Source organism: Lutjanus erythropterus, chromosome 12, assembly GCF_056507025.1.
Source record: "Lutjanus erythropterus isolate fLutEry1 chromosome 12, fLutEry1.hap2, whole genome shotgun sequence".
NCBI lineage: Eukaryota > Metazoa > Chordata > Actinopteri > Lutjaniformes > Lutjanidae > Lutjanus > Lutjanus erythropterus.
Window position 1 is genome coordinate 6,271,213 of NC_139328.1, and position 26,669 is coordinate 6,297,881.

Below are 26,669 nucleotides of genomic sequence, written 5' to 3' on the forward strand. Positions count from 1 at the left end.
TTGGAAAGTTTATCTGTGATTCGCAACACGTGACCTGAGAATCGCGCAGCTGTCCCGGATTGATGCGAAACAGCTGCCAACATAAATAAATCTTTGGCCCCTGACTTTTTTTTTTTTTTTCAGATCTCAGGCCTCAGCTGAGAAAAATACCGTGTTTTTGTCTCAACTCTCACCTCTCTGTTAACATAGATTTTTTCCTGCTCTGAGGACCCTGCTGTGAGTAAATAACACCTCATTTGTAAGGATTTAGATCAATGCCACATCACACACACACTTGTTCTTTATCTCGTTAAGGTGAACAAACTTTAACTGTGAGTACAGTTTAAAAAAGACAAAGGCCCAGACTGTGAAATATGACTTCATCTTTATCCACTTCTTTTTGTTTTGTGACTTTGCAGGTTTCTCTCTTTGCTTTGTGTGACCTTGTTTGCATGTTTGACAGATTTGTTCTATCTTCGGCTCGCAGAGCATTAGAGGAGTGGATCTTGATTTGTGCGGGACGGTCTGACAGTGAATGAACACCTTTTGAACACCTGGATTCAACTGATAGGCCGCCGACACTCAGGGAGAGTGAATAATGTGTGTAGAGAGGAGCGATCCATCCTCTGGTCCATTACCAAGGCAGGAAAACAGAAAGGAAAATGGCCGTCCTGTCTGTGTGTGTGGTTGTGTTCACATACACGCCTAGAAACAAGGGTTCTTCCTGAAGGACTGAGGTTCTACCCAGAAACATTCACTCCTGGAGAACCCTTTTTTAAGAAAGGGTTTGTCAAGGGTTCTTTGTAAGATTAAGGGTTCTATTAAGAACCTTTTTCATCCAAAGAACCGTATTTAGAAGCAGGTGTTCTTGAAATCCTTGAAGAACACAAGGGTTCTTTGTACAATAATATAAACGTTTCTCAGTGGAGCCCCCTGAATGGGTTCTAGATGAGACTCTTGTAGTATAAAAAAGTTCCCTGTAGAGCCCACAGAGTGGATTCTAAATAAAACCCTTGGAATATAAAAAGGTTCCCACTAGAACTCCCTCAGTGGGTTCTAGATAAAACCCATGGAATTACAACACAGAAGGGTTCTCTGCAGAACCTCTCATAAGGGATTCTGGGTGAAACCTTTCACAGATGTTTCCAGGCATAAACCTTTATGTTGGGTTCTAGGTAGAACTTCCTGACAGAGTACCACATGGAACCTTTATAAAAGGTTCTACCAGAAACCAAAAAGGGTTCACTCCGTGGGGACAAGCTGAGGAACCCTGTATGGTTCCTTTATTTCTAAGCGTGTGTTCTGTGTGTTTATAGATGCGTGTGTAAAGGCTTCTGTCAGATGTGACATTCCTTCAGTGTGTTCGATCAACGTGGAGAGCGCCTCTCTCTCTCTCTCTCTCTCTCTCTCTCTCTCTCTCCCTCTCTCTCTCTCTCTCTCCCTCCCTCCCTCCCTCTCTCTCTCTGTGCCAGCTTCCTTTCATCCCTCTCTGCCCCTCCTCTCTTGGGGTGAGAATTGAAAAATCAATAGAGCTAAATGGAGTTGCCGCGGAAGCCATTGAGTGTCCTTTCTAAGTGCTGGAGGAACAAGGACAGTAAGATGCAGCTGTGACACCCTGTAGTCGCCTCTTCTTCTCCTTTTTCCTTCAATCCACCACAATCCCTTTTTTCCAATAGTCTCTGCTACTCTCTGAGCTTGTCCTCATTATTCAAGTCAAAGCACTGGAACAGCTCCTTTGCATAAAGTAAAAAAATCACAAAAAAGATTAAGAAATGAAGAGGAATAAGGTACCATATATCACTGAGGTTATGTACGACACAATCAGTTTTATTTTCTGGTGATTTAGTTGGTTAGTTAAGTTTTATTTATTGACTAAGTGCAACTGAGATCAAGCTCTTTTTTTTACATGAGATATAAAAACTAATTTCATACAAATAACATTACACTACATTATATTCTGCCACTGTATGTTTGCAAAGTTGTTAAGCTTAAATAAACCATGAGGAATTTTCTTAAAAAAATCCTTTTTAATAATGACACTAGTGGTCATTACTGCAGCCCAGTCAGCCCAGAGAATGGACGTGACTGACCGCTGTCATGTTGATAGATGAAGTAAGTCAAGCTGTTTGCTGACAGTATTTCCAAACTAATATCAAGCTAACAACTAGTGTTGTACACTGTTGGCACAGTGAGGAGCCGAAGAGAAGCAAGACATTCAGAAGCGCACAAAGTCTTTTACATAGAAATCAATCCAAACGATGTTATAGGCAACCGAGAAGGTCGAGGATGGTGTCATGGTCACATTACAATCCATAATCCATGTTTACACACAAAGCAATTAAGGCATAGATATTGCTTCACGTAGTATTTTTAAGTCTGTTGTGCTACAATATGTTTATAAATAAAGATATAATTCACACTGTACAGAGCTATACTACTTTTACTACAATGAAGTACTTAAAACTACTGTTTTGTAATTCTCTTTATTTTATGAAGGAATAAGAGTTTAATACATCCAGATAACTGTGTCTGAAATCACCCTGACAACTATACAGTACACAGCAGACTTGGTGATAGACACGTCATCAACAGCAACAAGAAAGTAGTTTGACAAAATGTTTGATTGTTTCATTTAAATGCATTGAATGCCAACTGCCATGAAGGCACAAAATAACTACGCCCCCGCTTACAGCCTGTCATATCCCTCGACAATGGAGCGTGCTACAAGTGACACACTAACAGCCAATCACCACATGGAGTGACATGTCAGAGGAACAGAAATGGCGACAAAATCACCGGTGTGGCAGTTTTTTGTTTTTTTTTTCTGAGTCAGACAACAACTATCAGAGGGTGACGAGCTCGAGTCATATGGAGGGAGCAGAACCGCTGGGCCTTCATGTTGAAAGGTGCCAGCTGAGGTGGAGGAGCAGGAAAGCTTTGCGGAGGAGAGAGGGACGTCATGCTCGGGTTACTGCCACCGTGACCCAACCGCTGATAAATGGAGGATGGATGGATGGATGGATCAACAACCATCAGAACAACGGTGTGTGCGAACTGCAAGAATAGCATCTCGACCAAGACCGCTAATACAACAAACCACAGCTGCTTCCATCCTTCTTTTCTACCCTTCCAACATTTTTTCGTGTAGGCTCTTCTACACACTTGTATGGGGTGAAAGAGATGAGGCGTTTGCAATCGGCAAACTCACTGCCAGAATTGACTTCATCCTACACAATGATCCTTTAATTGAGCATCAGAATATTTAGTGTAGGATGCATCCACTATACTGTGCCATCATGAATTCCCATGATAGAATAAAGAACTCCATGTCTCTGCAAACCTCCTGATGCAATGCCCTTTAAAGAGTCTTGTACTGCATTTTATATATTAAATATAGAATATTAAAACTAATATAGTTAATATCATGTGACACTACACCACTTAATGAGTTTCTGCAGTAGGAAGGAGTGAATGGGTACATCCCAAGACTCTTAAATTGCGTCCATGCATCCCACCGAGGATTAACGGCGAGATGCGAGGAAAGCACGCAAGGAGACAGGACGAGAGGAAATGTGTTTCAAGAGACGCGAGGTGTTCCTTCCTCTGAAGCATCACGTGAGGCGACGTTCGCCTGTGATGACACCAGCAGCCGATCACAGCTGCATCAGCATGTCAGGTGGCTTTAACAGCTGCACAGACTCGTGATGGAGTTTACGCCCGTATATGTGTGCACTGTGTTAAAACTAATTAAGACTCACGGTTATCAGTGTTTTCTCTCTGGATAAACTGTAGAAACAACCTGTTTGCATACAATAGCTGGAGGATGTAAAGACTTGGTTTGGGAACCGGAGGGTCGGCGGTTCAAGTCCAGCGTGGACCAAAGTACGGAGCATGGACTGGTGGCTGGAGAGGTGCCAGTTCACCTCCTGGGCAGTGCTGAGGTGCTCTTGGGACAACACAGAACCCTTAATTACTCCAATCATCTCTCCATTGCATGTCTATGGGTCCTATTTGTGCGTGTGTCTATTTCGGGCCTGTGTGTATAAATTACAACAGAGTGAAAAATGTAATTTCTAGTAGGAAATAAAGTATGCCTTCTTTTTCTAATTTTATCCTTTTTGTTTATAACAGCTTTCAGTAGACTTAATGCATTACAAATGAGAAACCATAACCATATTTTTGGTTCATTGACGGTTGCAGATTTATGTTAAGAGCACGGTGCAGTTACACAGTCCACTAAACCTTGTGGCACCTTCATGAAAAGATCCAAACAGACACTTGTGTAGAGGGCTGCTGTTGCTGTTTTCAAAGACACTGTGCTCACTTCTCTTTGAGGTAAAATACTGTGCGCTGCTTCAGGGCACGCATTCGTTTTTGATGTCAGTTCTTCGGATTCAAAAGGTTGTTGTTTCTTTCTAGACTCACCATTTTGCACTGAAATTCAACAACACAGACCTCAATCAATTGTGCAAAGAGGCACCAGTTTATTTCTTTGGAAGAAGCCAAAGCCAATAATGCAATCCAGCCACAAGACATGTTTTCCTTAATGACACAAAACCAGTTCCACTAATGCACTGCTCTTTACACCTCCATGTAAAACCACTAGTTAAGTGTACGGACAGACATTTGCCACAGAACAATTTTTTTTTTTTTAAAGAAGGAAATCACTACCACATGCAGACAAACTGTGTGTAGATACAGCAGGTGAAGCCCAGACAGGCACACCAAACTACACTGTTTGCCACAGATCAATGAAATAGCAGCTTCTGAAAATATTATTAATATTTTTTTCCATCAATTTGTTCAGTCATGCTCCTATGATGTCATTTCTCTGGTTAACCCTCCAGTATTTCAGAGCAGTTTCCATTCATATTTAATGAGAGTCTGCACAAGTGATTTGTACTGGTGAGTAACTCATCACGTATTCTCTTTGACTGCGCTGAGTGCTTCCTTCATGCTCCTTCTCAAGGAGCAAATGGGATCCCCACTATCTGTGTGCTGTATTTGTGTGTGGTGGAGAGTGATAGAGAGAAAGTGAGAGAATAAGGGAAAGATATGACAAGACGGCTGACATGGAAGTGACTGTTGAGGGTTGTTTGCTGAGAAAACTCAGTGGTCTGCTACTTGGCTGCCCTTCTCTTTGTCACATCTGCCTCTGCGGGGCTCAGGAGAAAAGAACGCTGGACTGAGAAAAACTTTTCAATCTACCTTTGACCCTGAACAAACAACCACCTGGCTGGAAGGTATACACCAGGATCAGCGGAGACAGCGGCAAGAAAACACACTAGGATGTTGACACACTGACACACACATGAAATGACTGCATAACACGAGAAACGTAACACCTGTATGTCATATTTTAGGGATGCAGAATAATATTGGCACTATAGGCACTCAGCTATCTGTCATTGTCTGAGTCCATCGCCACTTGTTTATTTTCTTCCGGGTGATTTTTGTCATTTTATTTTCTTATTTTATTTTTATTTTCTCATTCAGCAGCACCCACTGAGCCAGAGGATGAGTGAGAGGAAAACAACCCGTGGAGCGGGAATATTTTCACATCTAATGTGGCAAATTAAGGATTTATTTCTACCAAACCAGAGCTGATGATTGTTGGAAAGTGTAGAAAGACTGACAAGGGAGTTTTGGTCAGTTTTATTTTATTGTCTAACGAGTTTGAATGAAGTAAGTTAACAAGGCGATTAAAGCTCATCTTCAGTCAGTAAAGGAGAGTAACTTGAATTCAGAAGGTCTATGGTTGTATTTGTCTGTTTAATAAGGAAAATAGGTGTGAGAATATTTCTTTTCTTTACATTTTGTGGGTTTATTTTGTTTATTTAGTGGATGTATATGAGTGTAGCTTATGTAATGTAGCAAATTCACGCTTGCACACATTTTAGCAAATAGGAGGAGGAGGCGGTGGGGAGATTTGCAGCTTTGATCATGCAAATATGTGAAAAAAGAAACAGGAGCCAGTGGAAAAAAAAAACAGTCAACAGTAGTATTCTATGTACGCATCCACCAGAATATGTTAATTCCACTATGAGACACTAGATGATCTCTGCAATTAGGTGGAAAAAATATGTGCGCATCCATATTAGAAATTGGCCAAAATATTGAAAATATTTGCAAAAATCCAATATAGTTCATCCCTGTAATTTCCCATGCAAACCTGTAGATAAAATTTCAAAATAAAAGTTATAATTAGAGTCGACACACATGATGAGGAATGGTCATACAGCCAAGAGCGCGCTCACACGGAATCCAAACCTCTGATAATCTGCTTAGTAAGCAAAAACTCCTGAGAGCAGGCTGTAATTATGAAGCATTTTCTAATCATTTCAGTAAGAAGTGGATATATGCCGCATCCCAGGGGTAAACAATTAGATTAGATTTACTGCTATCATATCCGTTATTAGTCTGCTGGGGAGAGTCAGTGAAAAGGGGAGATTCCTGTGCAAGAGTTCATTGGCTTATCATGAAAATCATTTTGACTCCAGGGATTTTATTTTATTTTTATAGTCGGATTTTCTCTGCTCGCTGACTGCCTGCCGAGCTGGAGTGACTACATGCCCTTCAGCTGGATGATTCTCATTGAAGCGTCCGCCTCGCTGAGGTGTCCTTGAGCAAGACCTTTAATCCTTCCAGCTTCACAGCGACTGGTCTGACACCGCATGTAATGTGTCTACGGGAGGGGGCAAAAACAAGACGTCACGTCGTGGACTAAATTTCTTATCTTTATGTTTTGATAAAATATCTGAGTGCTGTGCATGATGTAATTCAGTGGTTATTATTTTATCATTGTGTACATCTGAGGCTATATTAGAGAAATGTTCTTAACATAGGAAGAGTTTAAGATGGGATTTTTCCCAATTTAGTATTACTTTACAACTTCAACTGATACTACTTTTCCTTCATTCTGTTTTTCATTGAAAGATACTCAAACATACCTTGAAACATACAAAAAAACTCAACAAAAACCGTGATGATTCTGATTATTCAAGCCAGATGGTTTTGGTAAAATCAGCAGAGAAATCCAAATATGTTCTTTTTGGGAAATTTACAACTATACTAACTCAGGAGATAAAAGAAAAGTCAAAGTTAGGAGAGTTTATGTAAGATTTCAGGAAGTGGTTACAAACAGTTAAGATAGGGTTTGCAGTTTCTGTAATACGGCCCCTGCAGGATAATTCCAGTAGGAAAAGCACTGTGCAACATTCAGTGAGGAAATGAATGTTATTATATGCATCTTTCCAGCTGAAGCAACTTCATATGGTGCAACATTTTTCTTTCAAAGCCTGTCTGCAGGACTAAAACAGTGAGCTTCAATGCAAATTAGTTCAACACCTCTACAGAAGCATGACAGATAATAGAGATCTGCTGCTAGGTGAGCTATTATCCATAACTAAACAGACTCTCCAATTTGGGTCTACGCTTGTGTGTGTGTGTGTGTAGGATAAGGGTGTCTTCTACCCTCTTATCTCCTGCAGCGAGCAGAAGAAAGTGATGGAGGGCCTCCGGTAATTAGAATGGAGAGCTTCTCCCTTCACTACACAAATAATGATAGCCCTTCACCTGCTGTAGAAAATCACCCTGAATCTCTGCTCGCGCTCAAATAGGACACAGACAAGCTCGCACACACACCCACGCGCACACATACACACTCCTACCTGCTCCAGTTTCCAATGGAACTCGGCGGGTCTGAAAGTGTCGACCTGAGTGAAATCTCTTCTGAGCAGGAACACCAGGCGGCAGTTGTGAACGTACAGAGAGTAATGGTGGCGGTTCATCTCTGCAAGAGGAAGATCACAGGCGTGCACGGTCACACAGAGACACAAACACATGCGCATGATTAAACAGGATTCTGCATTAAACAGTGTATCAATCAACACAAGTATGCCCTCTACTTCGAGGACAATGCAAAAATAACCGATGCAGCTGCTGCTCAAGTTTTCTTTTGGAGTCAGTTTTTGATTTTCTGTCTGGGACCATCCAGAAAATGTCATACAGCACAGCTGTGTGAAACTCTTTTCAGCTACTGCAAATGGGTTCTCCACATCAAAACACAGCTGTCAGCATGACAGAAAGGGTCCAGTGATCGTGGTCACAGAGTGCAGCTGCTGGTATGTCTATTTTTTCATTATCGACTGGTGTCTGAATAAGATGGCAATGAAAGGTGAGTCCCACTTGTTCTGCTTTCATAATACACTAAATAAGCTCGAGGTGGGATGAAGGATGGGGTGTGCATTACATTACAAATACAACTCAGCTGCATCAAGATAAACAAATGCTTGTCATTCAAAGTCAGTGTTTGTGTTGTGTTTTATGTCGCTGTTTTTGGTGTTAAAATAACTGGAATGGATACAGATACAGAGATGTTTGTCATTCAAGTGCAAATCAAAACATGACAAAACAATATTTTGAAAATATATATTATATGATATTATCTGATTTATTATAATAAGGGTCACAGATGTAATTTCTAAGAAATTATTTTTTTTTTAAAAAGGAAATCTCATTTTTTTTCTCTTTTACTATCAATAATATCACTTATCTGTCCATCACATTCATTAACACTAATAACACTCACTTCAGATTTCACCATTCTCATGTCTAAATGAATGATGACCCCTCTCTGCTTCTGTAAAATTAGCCTGAAATGCTCATCCACAGAGTATCCATAGAATACTCAAGGTAAACTCAAAGCTGCTCTCCTTTGAAAGGTAACTGTTGGGTTTTTCCCCATTAGTCAGAAGTGCTGCTGGCGTTGAGTAACTAAAGTTTGAACATACTGAAGAGGAAGTTTTTTATTTCTGCTTGAATATTTTTTTTATTTAGACAAAATTTGCCTACAGATGACGTATAACTGTGACTTATTAGCTGTAAAACACAATGGGACAACAGCATGTAGCCTCACCTTGTCCCAAACCCCCTATTATTGTGCCGTTTCACTTCACTGAAAGTATACTGCATATAAAGGCATCAAAACAAGTGCTATGATGTTAAAGCAGTTCCTATAAAAAGCAGTTCACAACAAACTAAATTTACATAATTTCTTTGTTCTGGCTTCGTATTACATATAAAAACTGCATATTGTTATTTTGGGGGTTTCGTTGGCTGTACAAAGCGCCAGTCATCCGCACAATCTGTTCCAGCTGTGTCTGTTTTTGAATGACAAAAGACTGGCAGGCTCTTTCTTTCAACTCAGACTCTCACTGGGAGTCGTAGACTGTAGACAGCACATAGAAGCTCCTATTGGCTCAGCTGAGGTGTGCAACTAAAGGCCATCTTGGGGCCCAGATATCTATCTGCATGTTAACACAGAGGGACATAAGCAGACAATTATAACTTCTGCTGGTGTTCTTGTGCGATGGAAATCGTGTGATTTCGTCTGAAATGTGACTGGACCTTTGTCAGTGAACAGGATCTGGACTGGATGGTGAGTTGCCTCAGTATTGTAATAGTTTGTTTGCTTGTTGGTGCACTGTTGTTTCTCAAAATGGTTGGCACTGACTGTAACACAAAAACCTCAGATTTCTAACAATATTTCACATAATACACGTTTACCTAGTAGTTGTGTACTTTGACCCCCTATCCCCAACTCTGCTACACTGTGAGCTCTTAAAATACATTTTTTGATGTAAAAAAAGAATGTTCTTTAGGTAAAATACTAAAAACATTAGTGGGATAAATGTAAGGTTTTGAACATGTGATTGGGAACAACTTCATAATTATAGAGACATGTTGCTATCAAGCTAATTAAATTATTATGCTAGTTATTTTTTCTCTATCTCAGTCAGAGGAATGGTACAATACAATAAAACAACCATTTTTTAAACACATTGTTGCTTATCTGGCCCTCACACTAAGCCTTCTGGTACTGTTCACACCCTTAAGCAAAAAAGTTGCAATGAAAAAGGGGTCTATAAGACTCTGATGGTCTAACACAAACTACTCTGCAGTTTTGCAATACAAGATCAGAATACACATTTCCTAAGCTAATAAGCCATCTGTGAGACCATTGTGTGAGCGTGCAACGTGCAGATGGCTTGCTTAATTACACAGTTCAGGCAGCTCAGTTCAGTTCAGACATGCAGTGGGGAAAAAAAAGTTAAAGTTTCAAAGGGCATTTGCCATTGTGGGCTTTGGTTTTGGCTTAATTATCTTGTTATTTTGAAAGGATGTTTTTGATCATGATGTTCATAGTATGTTCCTAATGCTGAGGACACTTAGAAATCAAAGTGTAAATGTTTTAGTAAAAGGGAGGAAGAATCATGTAGTTTTTTAAAGTAGGAACAGAAAAAATACAAATACAGACTCAGTGACAACTTTTTGTTCAACATGGTTAAAGTTTTACTCATGTGAACTCGTTTCCTCACCGGTCTTGTCAGAGTTACACAGTAAAGTCTCCTTCTCCGCTCTGAGTCCTGGGCTGGGCCCGTGTTTCATCCACGTCGCTATGGTGAACTGGTCTGTCAAGTTCTGAGGCACCACATGATCTGGAACATTAGCAGCCTGTCGACCGTCGAATCTGTAGATGAGGTCGCTGTCTCGGCCGCTGTCAGTCAGCAGAGACGCCGTCCAGTTTGTGGAAGGGCTGGGGGCAGGAAGGAGGTCGGTGCTGCCTGATGCTGCACCTGGAAGTGCCAATCAGAGGATACAACGCTGTCAAGAAGGCTGCACAGAGAATCAACCTGCAGAGAAACTGCTTCTGCACAACTTTCTTCATTTCTTTGTGCCTTAAAACAAAACTCTGCGTATATATCATGACCTAGTGTTGTTGTGTGTGTCACAAATATAACTCAGTCAATCAGTGACTGTTTTGAAGTGATTATTTTTGTCGTATTCTGATATTAGAGACCACTTGTTGTTGCTCATGTCACGTAGCCGTGGTTACTAAATGAATCTACTTACATGAAGGATATCAAAAGTAATGTTAGCTATTTGCTATTAGCTATAGCTATTTTAATGCATGTTTTAAGATTCACTGATTCACAACCTACATCTGTAAATCCTCTGATTGTTAGGGGCTGCAAGAATTATTGTCACTGTTGATTATTTTCCTGATCAATCGATTAGTTGTTTGGTCCGTGAAATGTCAGAAAATGGTGAAAAAAGTTGATCATTGTTTCTTAAAGCTCAGTATTGCGCCCTAAAATGTTTTGTATTTTCCACAACCCAAAGATATCCAGTTTATTGTCAAAAAGGAGTTAAAAGACCAGAAAACAAATCACATTTAAGAAGCTGGAATCAGAGAATTTGGACTTTTTTTCCTAAAAAATTACCCTGATCTGATTAATTGATTATCAAAATACTTGGCGATTAATTTAATAATCAATGCATACTAAATTAATCATTGTTGTTCTACATGACAGCAGTCTCTTTTAGAGAAGTCTGAATAATGATGAAGCACAAGAAAGCAAAAAATATTGGAAATTATCACTCTGCACAACAAAATCTTTTGAGACTTTTGTTTTCCCTCAAAACTGAATTCATTCTAATTTCTGAGCAGCAAGATTCCCTTTGTCTGTTCTGCATGTATTGTCTGCTGCAATAATGACCACATGTCACAGTTCGGAGTAATATGAATTTAATTTGAAATAAAAATCATTTCAAAAGTCTGCAGGATTAAAATGCCATGAAAATTGGCATATTAATAGACTGCAGAGGGTAAGATGTCAAGAGGTAATTTCTTTTTTGAATTAAATTTTTTCTTGTCTCATTATTATTCCTACCCTTTGCTCTCTCGTCGTCTTCGACTCTTAAATAGCACCCCGCTATTTCAACAAGGTATTTCTTTCACACTCCTCACTTCTACTTGAACTGCTTTTTTTTCTTTCCCTCTACTCACCGCAGAGTTTTTGCAGAGACTTCTCAGAGTACGTTTCCCGGTCGCAGCCCTTCCCGATGTGATTGGTCTGCAGCTCGACCATCGCCTTCACGCCAGACAGGGGGCCGCCGCACGTTTCCAGGTGCATCTTGGGAAACAGCTGCCTGCTTCCAGTCCCCGGCTCATAGTCCACCCGCTTGTTCCAACCTTTAAGGGACAAATTTTGTTTATTAGTTTGTAGATATAAGAAATGAATTATGCATTACGTCATTGTCACTGTGTGAAACGACACCTGATGCCTGTTCTCTATCAGTCTCACCTCTGAAATATTATAAAGCTTGTCTGAAATCTCATATTCCTGCAAGTCTTCTTGAACGAATCACTTAAATTGACCTCTTCTCAGGATAGACCTCTCCATGACTTGATGGAGGACACACACACAAACACACACACCGAGATATCTAAGTATCAGTACCATGTTGGCTGTGGTTTCACTGTGGTGTGACAACAAAATTGAAAATTTCTACTCACCTTTGAGATAGTTCTGTTTGACCTGTCTCTTCCATGTCTATTTCTTTTTCTCCTGCCCAAGTGCACACTACACTCTGCTCTCTATCTCAGGTATGTTTGAACACTCTTGTTATTGATTTTGTTTTTAAGAAAAGAAAATATCCACAACAACTCTGTACCGTAAACAGAGTATTTGCATAATCGGTCCAGGAACCACACGCTCATCTGGTCACCAGAGCAGAGAAGTATCAAAGAATGAAGTTGTACATGAACAAACAATCCCTCAGCTCACTCAATTATTTTCACGCTGACTTGCACACCTGTACAATATCTCAACTTCTCTAAAAAGACAACATCTGATAACAGAGACTCCCAGAATCCTCTCCAACTGATAATGTCATTATAGCTTTTCTAAGCAACATTAAGAGCAATAAATCAGTTAAAATTTTGGATAAATTTTGACAAAAAAGGGCAGAAAATTGAGTATCGCAGGCATTTAAACAGTAGCTGCTGGCTATTTGCTGGTGAGAAGGACTGTCTTTGCCCTGTTTTTGATCTTCATCATCTCTAAAAAAAACCCTACAGATTCACCACTAACCTTTAACTTTGTGTGACACTGTGTGGATCTGGCTTTGCTCTTTGTTTAGTTTGTCACTGTGAGGTTAAATTTAGGAAAACGCTTATGTTTAGCCTTATAGTTTGCACACCTTCTGTTAAGTCTTAAAATTGAGAGAACAGGGAAATTTGTTAAAGCAGCAATTAAAATTTTACATGATCACTTAATCAAAGTAAGTATATATATGTGCGCTTGTACTTAAGTGAATATCTGTTTTCTAGGACCCAAAATAGTACCCAGTCTCTGCCTATGTCTGCTTAATAATAACTCGTCTTTTTCTCTGTCCTTAAATCAGTGTACAGCACTGCTGGCAGGTCTTACTGCAGCTAAAAAGACTGTACTGGCCTAACTTCCACTGACTGAATGCTGGATTGCGTCCTACCAGTGTCTTGGACCCCTTGAGTGCACAACGACTCGACTTAATGGGGCCAAATGTGCCACTGTGCAGACATGGTCAGGCACTGCTGTCACCATTAGCCCTATATTACATGAATCATTATTTAAACATGATAAAAATGTTTTAATGTTTTTGTATTACTTAAAATTGCTTAAATAAAAAAAAAATGTGGGAAAATTTTAAACATTTTCCAAAGGGGTTAGGATGGTAAATTGTTGCCTTATGCCAAAAACGTGCATTCATAGAAAGTACCTTAAAGGGGCAGTTTGCCCCAAATTCCAAAATTCCTGTGGTGCTATTCATCCATCTAGATTTTTTTGGGTTTAAGTTGTCATGTTTTGAGGATATCGCCCACAGAGATGTCTGCCATCTCTTGAATACTAAATGGCACTTGTTCTGTGGTGCTCAAAGTGCCAAAATAATAATAATAATAACAACAAAAATAATAATAATACATTTGAAAAATTCAACACTAGCATCTCTTTCCAGAAATCATGACCAGGTTACTCAAGATAATCCACAGACCTTGTTATGAGCAGTTTCATGTAGGAACTAAACTAAATATTGAATAATTAGTCAACTTTGGGATCCCTCAGATCATGATCGTCACAAATCCATGGAAAAAGGTACTGCAAACAGGATTTGCTGGTTATGAGATGTGATCAATTATTTGTCCTTTCAAAGCAAAAGACTGTCGTCTCACAACTAAAGAGTAAAACATGGATTTCATATTACAGATCTTTTGCTGATTACATATATGTATGTGTAACCATGTAATCGAGGGGTTAAGGGGGTTTAGAGTGGTCTTATTTAATTTACTATGGCTGCAATGTCTCTTTTTTTATTCCTGTTTGCTGTAGTTGTTTGTTTGTAGTGTTGCTGATGACAAAAAGCAGCCACATATGTCTTGCTGCTAATGTTGTTGCCTTTTTTCTACATTTCAAGCATCATTAGAGCACTCCGCAGTATGAAACGTATGAAATCAAATGTTATGTTCTACTGTAGGCGGTTTCATAATGAGCATCTGGATCTCGAAAGAATGACAGGCAACCACACAGGTTGACAAGTTGGAGCTCAAGAAATCAGTGAAGTCCTGCCCCGTGTCAAGTCAAAAGGAGACTGAAAGGTCTTAGTAACATGACAGGCTTGGTAGAAAGAGGTGCGGACCTCCTTGTAACTGTCAGTCCTGTTGCCAGGTGCTATATTTTTATTACCCAGGTGTTATAACTATCCTCAAAGTATGAGAATCCCCACACTGCAGCGTTGAAAGGGATTCAAACACTTGAGCATGACTGTGTGCAGGAATGTGTTTGTGAACGTGCCTGTGTGTAGGTGGACACCTAGCAGCTCTTGCCGACCCTACAGAATATGATATAAAGTCTCCTGAGACAAACATTTGCAAGGAGAGAAACAGGCTGTGATCAGGTAGGAGTGAGGAGGAGTAAGAGGTGAGGTGGAGCAAGATGTATTTAGCCTCTGTTTATGCCAAGAGGTGCTCTTCAAAAAAGAGCTGCAGAGGCACTGCTGACCTTTACACACACACCATAAATAAGGTTACACGGACAAAAGACTTGATATTTGAATGCATCATCGCATTATGTTTTATTCATAGATCTTAAGCGACTATGAGTTAATGGTTTTCCGACAGGATTATGCAGAACGGCCTTTTTTATGAGCAAAATTGCAAAGAATCATGCAACATTGATGAGGATGTTAGCAGGGTATGATATCAAGTGTTTCTTTGTGATTCAAATGCACCGTGTCAGCTAACACTGTGAGCCCATCTGGATCACAAACATCATTGGACATTTTTTCCCCTATTAGCGAGATCCAGCTGGTATTTTTTGTCATTTTTGTTGGTTTTATCATCTGAAAATCAGTATGTTTTGGATCAAAAATACAACCCCAGTTCCAAAAATGGTGAGATGTTGTGTAAAACTTAAATAACAAAAAGAATACAATGATTTGCAGATGGTTTGGTTTGGACCTGACTTGTATTTGATTGAATACAGTATATTACAAAGACAATAAATATACACTCTGTCTGAATTAGATGCCTTCAACATGGTCTGAAAAGTGGGGACAGGGGCAACATAAGACTTGGGAAGTTTGGGCTAAAGAGTAAAAGGAACAGCCTGATTGCTAGCAACGCTAACTTCAAAAGCCAGCATCTGTGATGGTATGGGGGGGTGTTAGTGCCAAAGGCATCATGGGAAGATTGTCACATGTGTGAAGGCTCCATTGATGCTGAAAGGTGCATACATAAGCTGCCATCCCTGTTTTTTTTTTCCAGGAAGACAGAGTTCAGGTACTGGACTGACCTGCCTGCAGCCCAGACAAGTCAACCACTGAAAATGCCTGGTGCATTATTAAGTACAAAATACAACAACGGAGCTCCCGGACTGTTGAGCACCTGAAGTCATGTATCAAGCAAGAATGAGGAAGAATTTCACTTCAAAAATGTCAAATTTCCAAAAGTTTGTGTCCTTAGTGTCTAACTGCTTGTGGTGAGTGTTGTTAAAAGAAAAGCTGATGTATCACAGTGCTGAAAATGCTCCTATCTCAACTCTTTTGCAATCTGTTGCAGCAGGCATCAAATTCAGAATGAATATAAATTTACAAAAAACAATAAAGTTAATCTGTTTGAACATTAAATATCTTGTCTTTGTACAACTGTATTCAAGTTAATGTTTCTGCAAATCACTGCATTCTGTTTTTATTTATGTTTTACACAGCATACCAACTTTTTGTTGGAATCGGGCTTATAGTTGAACAGCACGTCCTTTCTATCCTTGATTTTTTTTTATTTCCTTGGACATACTCTGTTAAAATCAATGGCCCCTCAGAGCTCTGCTGCACATGAAGATGACATTTACATAAAGTTTTAATGCCATTTCGGGCTTTCTCAACACTGTACTGACTCTGTCTCTCTCTCTGCACCTCCAAATCTCTGTGATTTGCACTGACAGTTCTCTCAGTGAGTGTCCCTAAATCCTAAACAACTGGCATTCACGTCATTTTCAGAATGTACTGTCTCTGCACTAATGGATCTTGCCTGAAACATTAGGCTTGGTCACGTGTGATTTTAACTAAAATTATCTTCTTTTTTCATAGCACAAAATAGCAAGCATCTTTAGAGTGGTTAGAAAACAGACATCAGTCCATGAACATTTACATCATGTCCATGGAAAATACAAAACTTGGACCTTAGATGTTGTTTATATCAAAAGTCTGATCTACTCTAAAGCAAAGATACCCAATATTTTATCCATGAATGAATGCAACAACTTTGGTGAATGTTATAGTGAGCATGATAGTGCAATTATAGGTGTTTAGATAGATGAAAATAATGAATCAGGAGGAGGTGAAATCAATTATTATAATGCACAACAGTATTATTCTCATGCACTACAGCAAACAAATGTATCATGTAGTGCTGCTTTGTAACTCCACGCCACACTGCATCACTTTTTTACATTTTGCAGCACCACCTAGAACAGTATTGAACAGTATTGCATTTGAATTAAAGGTCCAGTGTGTAAAATTAACTGAGTTTTATTGTAAGAATATGGTAGAAATTGAATATAATATTCATAATCATATTTTAATTGATGCATATTGATGCAGTTTCAGCTCTTGAACCAAACGATGGTCCTCACCGAGATGTTTCCTCGCCCACAAAGTCTCACAAACCCACTGACCGGACAGGTCCGTCCTCGCTCCAACGTTCTTCAGCCTTCCCCTCATACGGACCAAGTAGGCCACTCTATTTTGTGCTGACATTTTTACATTCAGTATTTGATGATAAAAAAAATATATATCTGGAAAAATATTCTGTTTCATAGCAATCAGAGTGTCTCAGCTGAAATAAAGCTGCGCCTCCAAAGCATGCTCATGTGCTCCCAGCTGAGTGTTTTTAGAAAAGCGGCTGGACACGGCGTCTTAGAATGAGTTTATATCTACAGAGCATGCAGGTTCTTTTTCACGGAGGCCACCGTGTTGCACCGCCATGTTTCCTCGATACTGTAGATTCTCCTACATGCTTGCAAAGGGAGAATGAAGTGAGGTGTTTGCAATCTGCAAGGTCATTGCTAGATGCCACAAAATCCTGCACACTGGTCCTTTAAGTGACACAGCCTCATTTACAGTCATGATAGATTAAGCTGTACTTCCACTGACTGCTTGAGGTAATTCCAAGATTATCGCATGATCTAACTCTACAGAGGTTTTTATTTATCCTCGACATGGAGGAGACTCTGTAGCTTGGCTGGGAACTTTTGTTGCATGGCTTCTTCTCATTTATTTCATCTGTCTGTAATAAAGGCCAAAAATGGCCAAAAATTACTTTAGAGGATGAGTTACCCTCCACATGGTTTTTAGCGATTGTAGAAACTGGCAAAGAACAATTTGGTTCAGGAATAAACGAGACTTGTTTTGCATCATCCTTGGCTCAGTTTATCTTGGCTAGAAGTTTCTAACAATATGATGGGAATTAATAAAGCTGTTAAGGGGATCTGGATGGTCGTGGATTTAAAAACAGCACTAATTACTCTGATGTTTTCGAAACGTGCTTTCAGATGATCAAACCACAGCTTTGCAGCACCACACACAGTAATATATATCTCGGTTAGGTCATTTATCTCCACCCAGATGTTTGATTTATTTTAAGATTGAAGGCAGAACCGTCACCTCTCTCCTTCACTGTAACTTTGTTTCTTTCTTTCTCTCCCTCGAGTTGCCTGTTCCTTCTGTCTCTTCCTTTATCTCTTTCTTCCTCCTCCCCCCCCCCCCCCCTCCTCTCCTCTTATCTCTCCTCTGTCTTTCTCTTTCATTCCTGTGTGAGCTTGACTCCTGAGATGCTGTCAGTGCTGACAGGTGAAGCAGCAGGGGAGACGGGCTGGCTCGAATGCCAAGCTGCTAGCATGTTAAAGGAGGGAAAAAAAAAAACACACTCCAGTCAACTTTCCCTCTGGAGGTTTTTGTCAGGTCTTCTGATTTCCTCGAGAGACTTTCGTTCTAAAACGAGATAGAATCCCCTCGAGGGAAAGGATATGCTCGGAAATTGCACTGAACCGCTTGCTCCAATTTTGATGGTATTGCTTTACATTTAAGTATATTTGAGCAAAAACGTCAGTGCACTCTACACCTGCATAATAACGAGTAGCTTTCTGTCAATTATTGCAAGGTAAATTAAGTTCTTTTGAAAGTATTTCAGTGACTGTTTCTTTATCCCTGACCTTGCCATCCAGGTTTGCAGACAGGCTTGACATCAATATGCACAGCCACATCCTCCTTTGCTCTCTTCTGACCACAGTCAAAGGCCGTCACCATGATCTTGTAGCTCTGCTGCTTGTCGTAGCTCAGCCGCTCCGTGTTCCTGATGTTACCTAAAGGAAACAAAAACAGAGAGGAGACACAATTATGATTATTCACTGATAGGGAAACATAAACTGTTACGCTTATTTGACAATAATAAAGCAAGAAACACTTTCCACTGAGCAATAATTGAAACTGACTTTGCATTAAAGAAACGTCTCCTTGAAAACAAAAATAACTCTTTGTGCTTATTGAAGCCTTTTACTGAAAACTCAGGGTCCAATAACCTTGTATTGCATTTGAATATCTAAGCCTCTTTGTAAACAGTCAATGTAAAATTGCAATGATGGATTATCTTCACCTGTCACCAGGGTAACAGTGTAAGAACAGCGTGAGATGGAGGAGATGCTTGCAGGCTTGTGGATTTTCATAAATGTGCTTTGGGAACAGCCACCAGACGAGGTTATTTACTGAGGTTTGTCCAAGACTGCTGCCCACGGCTGGCTAACTTTAATGGATGTTTAATAGTGTTGAGTCCTGCAGTTGTTTACTGTAATGTATTAACTTTCACACTGATAATGTGCCTCTGACACAAAGCGCCTGCATGGTTTTGAATACCGTTTGCCAGATTCAGACTGGCCACTTCCATTAACTCTTAAATATTTCAACAACTTTTAGGCCATTTTTATGTGCGTGAATGAATTGTTTATGAGTCTCAAACTGCCTCTAAAAGGACACATCAAGTATTTTCAATTGAATTTATTTTTTATATTCTTTATTCTGCTCTGTTGTGGTTTCTTTAACTTGTATCAACTTCTTCTTCTAAGGACTGTGTTATTTTTCAATGATTTTTGAAATGTTAAGTAGTATAGTGATAAAGAAAATAATTGTTGTAGTCTTATGAAGAAAAGGTTGCAATGGATAAAGTCAATATGAGCAATATGGAGCATAATTACTGTTCATGCAATGTTGCTTCTGCTGATGAAGCCAAAAGGTACCGCACACTGTCCTTTTGACTCGCCAACACACCTGTTTTATCAAACAGACATGTGAAGATCTTCCTGTTCTGAAGCTAAAAAATAAAAAATATTATAAATGCTTAAATTGACACTTTGTGAAACATTATTTGCTACCTAGCAGAGGTCTACTTTTAGTGAATTAGTTTGCCATAAATTACTTTTGTTGTACATTTTTGCTGATTGGTAGACTTTGGGTTTTCCATGATCACAGGTAGATACTGTGAAAGACAAACTTTTGTCCACAGTAAGATCCTTGATGGGTAGTGATTCAGTTCTTCGGGTTAACTGCATTTTAATTGCTTGAATTAATTTGATGATAAACACATAACACTACACAGCAGTCATTATATGGATGAAAATCACAGACCATAAGAAATAGAATAAAGCCAGAAGTCGTCCTCTAGTACAGGGGTTTTCAAAGTCTGGGACTGTGGGCCTCCGCTCAGACAAAGCTTGGAGAAAGGCACCCACATGAGGTTACTTGCTTAGCAATTAAGTAGCACTTACCTGGTAAGTAAACTAATGTTTCTTTCATTTTCTGGATGTGATCATGATAACGTTATTTAACTCAACAGGCGAGCCAAGCTAGCCTAATAACTGCTGTTTGACATAACTACAGACTACACCAAACACATCAAACATGTCTGACTTCTAGTTTTTGGCGCTGGAAAAATGATAACTTATGCAATAACTAATGTAATATTTTTTTCACTTCCACTCACTGAGCATTACCTAAAACCATTTGCAGCACTCTTGAGGAGGTAGCAGGGAGACTTTGTCGGCAGTTTGATTTAAAATATGAAGTTGCATGAGTTTGTTAGCTTTGCAGCACAGAATATCGCGGGTGTGTGAGTTTGTTTTATGAGACCAGCTGAGACCCAAATGTTGAGGTAAGACACAGTAACCCACTAATCTCCCTTCATTCCCCAGGTGGAGGTGGAGCTTATGGTTTGATAAAAAGTAGACAACACACAAACACAATTACATACACAACAACAGACAGAGAGAGACTCTAATGTAGATCACGGACCACTGGACATTTTATACATCAGATGCATTAGACACAACTTTATTCAGATTCTTCTTTATGCAGATTTTAGTATTAAGCTGCAACTGTTTCTAAAGTTTTAAGTTTTTAAAGTTAAAATCTTGTAGTAACCATTTTGCAATATTTTTATTCAAAATTTCTCTCAGCATGTACTTGCTTCCTACGCTGTATTTGTCTATTGTATATTTTCTGCTGGTAAAAGCTGATGGAAGATGGATTCATATGAAGGACAATTTCAGACTGTGTTACATGCTGTGTTAAAAGTCTGAGGTCTGGCCAGAGATGTGGGGGTTTGAAGTGTTTACAGTTACGTGGAAATTGCAGTATGATTATAGTAAATGTACATAAGCAATTGAGACAACTGTAGCAGTGTGTGGATCCACATGAAAGAGCTACACCGAGTCGCCAGGAAGAGTGGTGCAGCAATCCCACAGTGCACTTCACTGACTAAGCTCAATGTTAACAATGCAGCAGTGTGGATGCTGTGCATATCGAAAAACATCAAAGCAGAAAGAAAACAGAACTAAAATCCTTTTCCTGTTGTTGATTAAACACATTATTTATGTGTGACACTTTAATACAGTCGTCCCTCAAGATAAACAACAGACTTCAAAACAATGTCATCTTCTTATTTTGTCACTTTGCATCAGTCATCGTCGTCACTATCTGAGTCCGGACAACTAAAGCTATTTTTGTTGTTTGCATCCGGAGGCTGGGCTGTATGAAAGGCTGTCACTCTGATTGCTGGCGGGGAGAAGAGGTGAAGAGGAGAGGAGAAGAAAAGAGAGAAAAAGACCAGAGGAGAGGAGGTGCAGTGAGCACAGCAGTACAGAGAAGAAAAGAGCTGAGCTTGAAATGTCAGAGGAAGAAAGGTGAGGAGGTCACAGTCAGAGAGTTCCTACAAAAGTCTCCAACAGTGACGGTTTGATCCGCAGCTGGTGTGAACAGTAACAGTTAAGGTCCTGGATATCCACCATCTGCCACGTTTTCAACAACAGGTAATGTGATGATTCAATTTAACAAGACATTTAAATCATGAAGTTCAGTTCAGTTCTATGTTTGGTACTTAGGATGCAAACCACATCCCTTCACTTCACACAAAGATACTTACAGTTAGTGAAATCTATCTATCAACCTTCATTAAATTATATTCCATAAATAAATGCAGCTCACATTATCCTCCTTGTAGTAAATATGCAATGTATGTAAGAAATAATCGCCCACTTGGCATTCTTAATTGCAGGTGCGTGTTTACAGGCAGCAACACTGTAATGCCAGCAATGTCAGGTATAAAAAGCTTGATTATCTTATTTTTATCACTACGATCAACCTCGCTTGCAGGAAAGAAAGACATTTTGTACACTCAACAAAAATATACTCACAACACTTGTGTTTTTGCTCCCATTTTTCATGAGTTACTTTTACAGTTTGCACACAGAAAAGGTTGATTTCTCTTAAATTTTGTTCACAAATTTGTTAAAATTGTGTTAGTGAGCACTAACACAGATTGTCACAAATTTCTGCAGTCAAACAATACATGCATGCACAGTTCGAATGGTTTTGCTTGCAGCCAATCAATGCAAGCATTCATCAATTTAATGCAACATGAGATCTGCTGCTGGCAGCTACATACAGTCTGTGGTGGTGAAGTCAAGCGTGGTGTGTTTGACTGAGCTGTCAGTTCAGGGTACTGAGATGCCACCAAATCATTCAAAAGTATGGACATTAAAAAAAAAAAGTGCACTCTATTGGTATTGGCATCACTTCAAAGGTACTGATATTGGTACTGGTATTGCAATTTTTTAAAAATGTCCGGCCCTAATTATGATACAGGCGTGTCTTGGACTGGTCACAATGAAAAGCGACTCTAAAATGTGTAGTTTGATCTTGAAAAAGGAAGTTATTTGGTACTATTTCATACAGGGCTATAGACACCATGTTTGCCTCTTTCAAACAGCTGTCAAAGAAATTTAATAAACCCAGTTCCCTTTTTTTGATATATATTAAGGGAGCAACAGTTTGTCAATAAAGCCTCTAACAAAATGATTGATACCATCATGTCTTCTAATCCAATGGACAAGGGTGCAATTTCAGTTATACTCGGCGTCATCTCTAATCTAGACTGCCCTTCCTTGTCTGGTATTTGAGCAGCATGGAATCAATCTAAAGTAGCTAAAATATACTGACAAATCAACCTTATCTGTGATGGAATACAAGTCTGCAAATGCCAACTTGATGCACATGTTTTGTCTCTGTCCCAGCTTGGAAGGGTACTGGAAGGTTATTTTCAAAGCTCTCTCTGTAGTCTTAACAGTTTGATCTAAGTCTTCTTATGTCTTATTCCTCTGCTCAGAATTATTCCTGAGGGGACGGTGTTACCTGTGGGGGACATAAAGTCACTGTCTTTGCTGCCCTCCAGGCTCGTCACCTGATGCCGGCCCACCCTGAAGGATGCCGGCCCACCCTCAGTCTCTCGTATCAGGCCTGGGCATGTTGCCTCTATGTAATTTCTTATTATATCTCAAATACTTGTCTTCTTTTGTTTGTTTGTTGCATGTACACTTTGATGTACGCAGGCATCATGTTGTACATAAAGTGGAGCAAGTTTAACTAACCAAGTGATAACAGGGGGCAGAGGATGTTTGTTGTGAGGCGTTAATGGTGTTGTTTTTGCAGATTGGTGTAAAATGCGACATTCAATAAAACTCTGAAAGAAAGATAAAACTGCACATTTCAGAGTGGCCTTTTATTGTGACCAGGCCGAGGCACACCTGTGCAATAATCACGCTGTTTAATCAGCATCTCAATATGCAAAACATGTCAAGTGGATTGATTATCTTTGCAACTTCACACACATTTTACCAAAAAATTTGGGCACGAAATTTGAGAGAAATAAACCTTTTGTGGTTATAAAAGAAGTCTCAGATCTTTTACTTGAACACATTAAAAATTGAAAAATGTAGGCCTTTCATCTACCAAGTTAATAAAATAAATAAAGAAAATCTGAACGTATTCCTTTTTAGTTCACAGTCTGTTTTAAGATGCTCAGTTTACTTGATATCTGGATTCAGAGAAATATACTACAATAAGGAGAATTTACTTCTATATTCTGTCTTCCCTCACAATGCACAAAATTACCTCATTCTATAAAGTAGGTCTAAACAATGCGCTCTGTCTTCGACTTTCTCCCAAACAATATTATTGTGCCTGGGAGGAGATCAAATCAAATGAGCCAGACTGCTGTAAAATACAGCGAGCAAAAGAGCAGGAGGTTAAACTCACAAAGCAATGAGACAAAATAATAAATATGACCCTGAGAGAGAGGAAGAGGAAGAGATACAGTAAAGAAAGCAGTGGCTGCTTCTGACTGATCCACTGGTAGACTTCAACACACACACACACACACACACACACACACACACACACACACACACACACACACACACACACACACACACACACACACACACACACACACACACACGCACGCACACAAAAAGCCCTCCAGTCTCCGTTCAGTTTGGATTATGCTGCGGATGTGGAAGCTCAGGAAGAAACCAGCACAAATCCCAAAGCTGAAATTTTATATAGGCAGATATGCTGAGAATAGCTCTCAATCAGAAATAAAATACTCTCCACCAATGAAGTAGGACTGGTGTAAAGCCACAAATGAACAGAAGAAAACTGAAAAAAAAGAAGAAGAGACTGTCAAAGTAAAGTGGATCTTTGTCAAGTAACTTTTGAGCTATGCGCTGATGAAAAAGCTGCTTCACGGATCACAACGTTATTGCAATAAAAAGAGGAATCGGCCACAGTTGTCTGCTTGCTTTTGCCTTTTCATTTTTCTCAAGAGTATTCACAGTAATGTGTTTGGTGTGCATCCATAAAAAGACGATTGGAGGAGTATCTACTGTACATATGGACAAAAACAAAGTTTTGAAGCAGTTTGTGGATTAATAAAATCTTTAATCTTCCTCCACTAACAAACAAGCGAATGTGACTTCAAAATCATCCCCAGTGGTATTATTTCTTTACACAATGTTGGTTTCTGTTCGCTGTCTGCCCCAGAATTCATCTCCAAGGTTCAGTCGAACTGAGCTGGCTCTCTCATGTCTATCTTTAGTAGAGACTCGTTCATGTTCGTACGAGGTTCAGCTGGTTGAGATCACAGGAAGAACATATGCAAATTTAGCCGAAGAATGGCTTTTAGCTTTCATCAAGACATTTACCATGCTGTTTGTGTTCAAGTTAGCCAAGAACAGAACGGGTATTTGTGTATTAGAAATCTACCACAAGTCTCAAGCGAGGCTCAAATGATCAAGTAAATGATCCTTTAAATAACAGACTTAAAGGGATAGATCAGATTATTTGAAATGGGGTTGCATGAGATACAGTCAGTGTATTATCTACAGTGGATGGCGGCCAGCAGGCTCCCAGTTTGGAGAGGCAGAGAGGAGCACCAGCGTAGGAGCTAGGCAATGTAATGCTGTGATCCCATCAGAAGAGGCTGTATGATTGCAAAATAAAGGAGTGAAAATATTCTAAATACTGCATACCCTTAAAATGATATTGATTTTTTTAGGTGGTCCTTTTTTTTAAGGGATGGTTCACCTAAAATCAAAACTACACATTTTTCCTCTAGTGTGTAGAGCAATTCATCCCTCTAGATTGTTTTTGTGCGAGTTGTAGTTGCCTCCTCTCAGATATAATGGAACAAGATGACACTCAGCTTGTGTTGCTCTAAGGATCAAAACAATACATTTGAAAAACTCTTCAGGATGTATCTTCCCAGAAATCATGACCCAGTTACTCAACTACTTTCTATCTCTGGCACAATCTACTGGAACTACTTTCTTTCCACTAGAAAGAAAGTAGTTCCTACATGAAGCTGCTCACAACAAGGTGGATTATCTTGAGTAACAGGGTCATGCTTCCTGGAAAGAAACATTGGTGTTGAATTTTTCAAATGTATTTTTTGCTGCTTTGAGCACCACGAGTCCCTTTATATTCAAGAGAGGGAAGACATGTCTGATATCTCCAAAACTCAACTCACATCAAAAGAGTCTAGATCAGACCTGGGCATTGTACGGCCCGCGGCCCTGTGACTGAGACACGCCCACGGCAGGTTGAGCGAATGGGGGTTTTCATTTTGTTCGTAAAACACAGTTGATGGAGGAAAACACTGGAGTCACCAAATGAGCACTAAAGAGCGTAAGGTTGATGCTGAATGTCGAGTGTTTAATATGTCATGGAGTGTTACGTTTTTTTCACGGAGGTCGGCAATAAGGCTGTGTGCTTAGTTTGCAATGAACACGTTGCTGTGTAGAAAACAGTATTATTTTTTGTCAAGATTTTTGTGTTTTTTGGCATTGACAATCCACACTGAATTATCCAAAAAACAAAACAAAAGTAGTCCTGTTCTCATAAATTGAAAAAAGTGACCTAGACGTGTTTATAGGTCAGCACAGGAGATATTGTACTGTTTTGGTTTGTTTTGTTGCTCAACAGTTCTTGTAAAAGAAGCAAACAGGAGTTCATGATGAGTTTTGTCCAAGCATCACGTGTTTGTTCTGTGTGTACAAAACAGTATTATTTTGTCATGTTATTTGTTTTTGGCACTGAGAATCCAAAACTGGATTATTCAAAAACAAACTCATCTCTCGTCTGAAAACTCATCTGAAAACAGTAATTTGTGCATTTTTTTTGGTATATTTTATACCTGCCTGTCATGCAGCTAACACTTCTTGTCAAAGATAAAACAGGTATACAGGATGGGTTGTGTCCACAGCATCCCTGGTGTGATGCTTTAGATTACCTGTACAGTATTTTCAAAGACTCCTGCATAATTTAATGTTCTTAATAAGATGCTGTTTGGAATGATTTTCAATATAATAAATGCTGAAGACTAAGTGTACAGTATGTTTTCTATATTTAATCTTAGCGATAAAATTGAG

The 26,669-nt window shown here is 39.4% G+C and overlaps 1 protein-coding gene across 1 annotated transcript in view; it reads right to left on the minus strand.

Annotated features, from left to right (window-relative positions):
- Positions 1-26,669, minus strand: part of LOC146317474 (calsyntenin-2-like) — a 220,146-nt gene that overhangs the window by 33,994 nt on the left and 159,483 nt on the right. The window contains exons 6-9 of the mRNA XM_084732512.1: positions 18,570-18,719; positions 11,831-12,016; positions 10,359-10,616; positions 7,650-7,771 (exon numbers count right to left, since the gene is read on the minus strand). Coding sequence (XP_084588638.1) covers positions 7,650-7,771; positions 10,359-10,616; positions 11,831-12,016; positions 18,570-18,719 — 716 coding nt within the window. The remainder of the gene's footprint in view (positions 1-7,649; positions 7,772-10,358; positions 10,617-11,830; positions 12,017-18,569; positions 18,720-26,669) is intronic.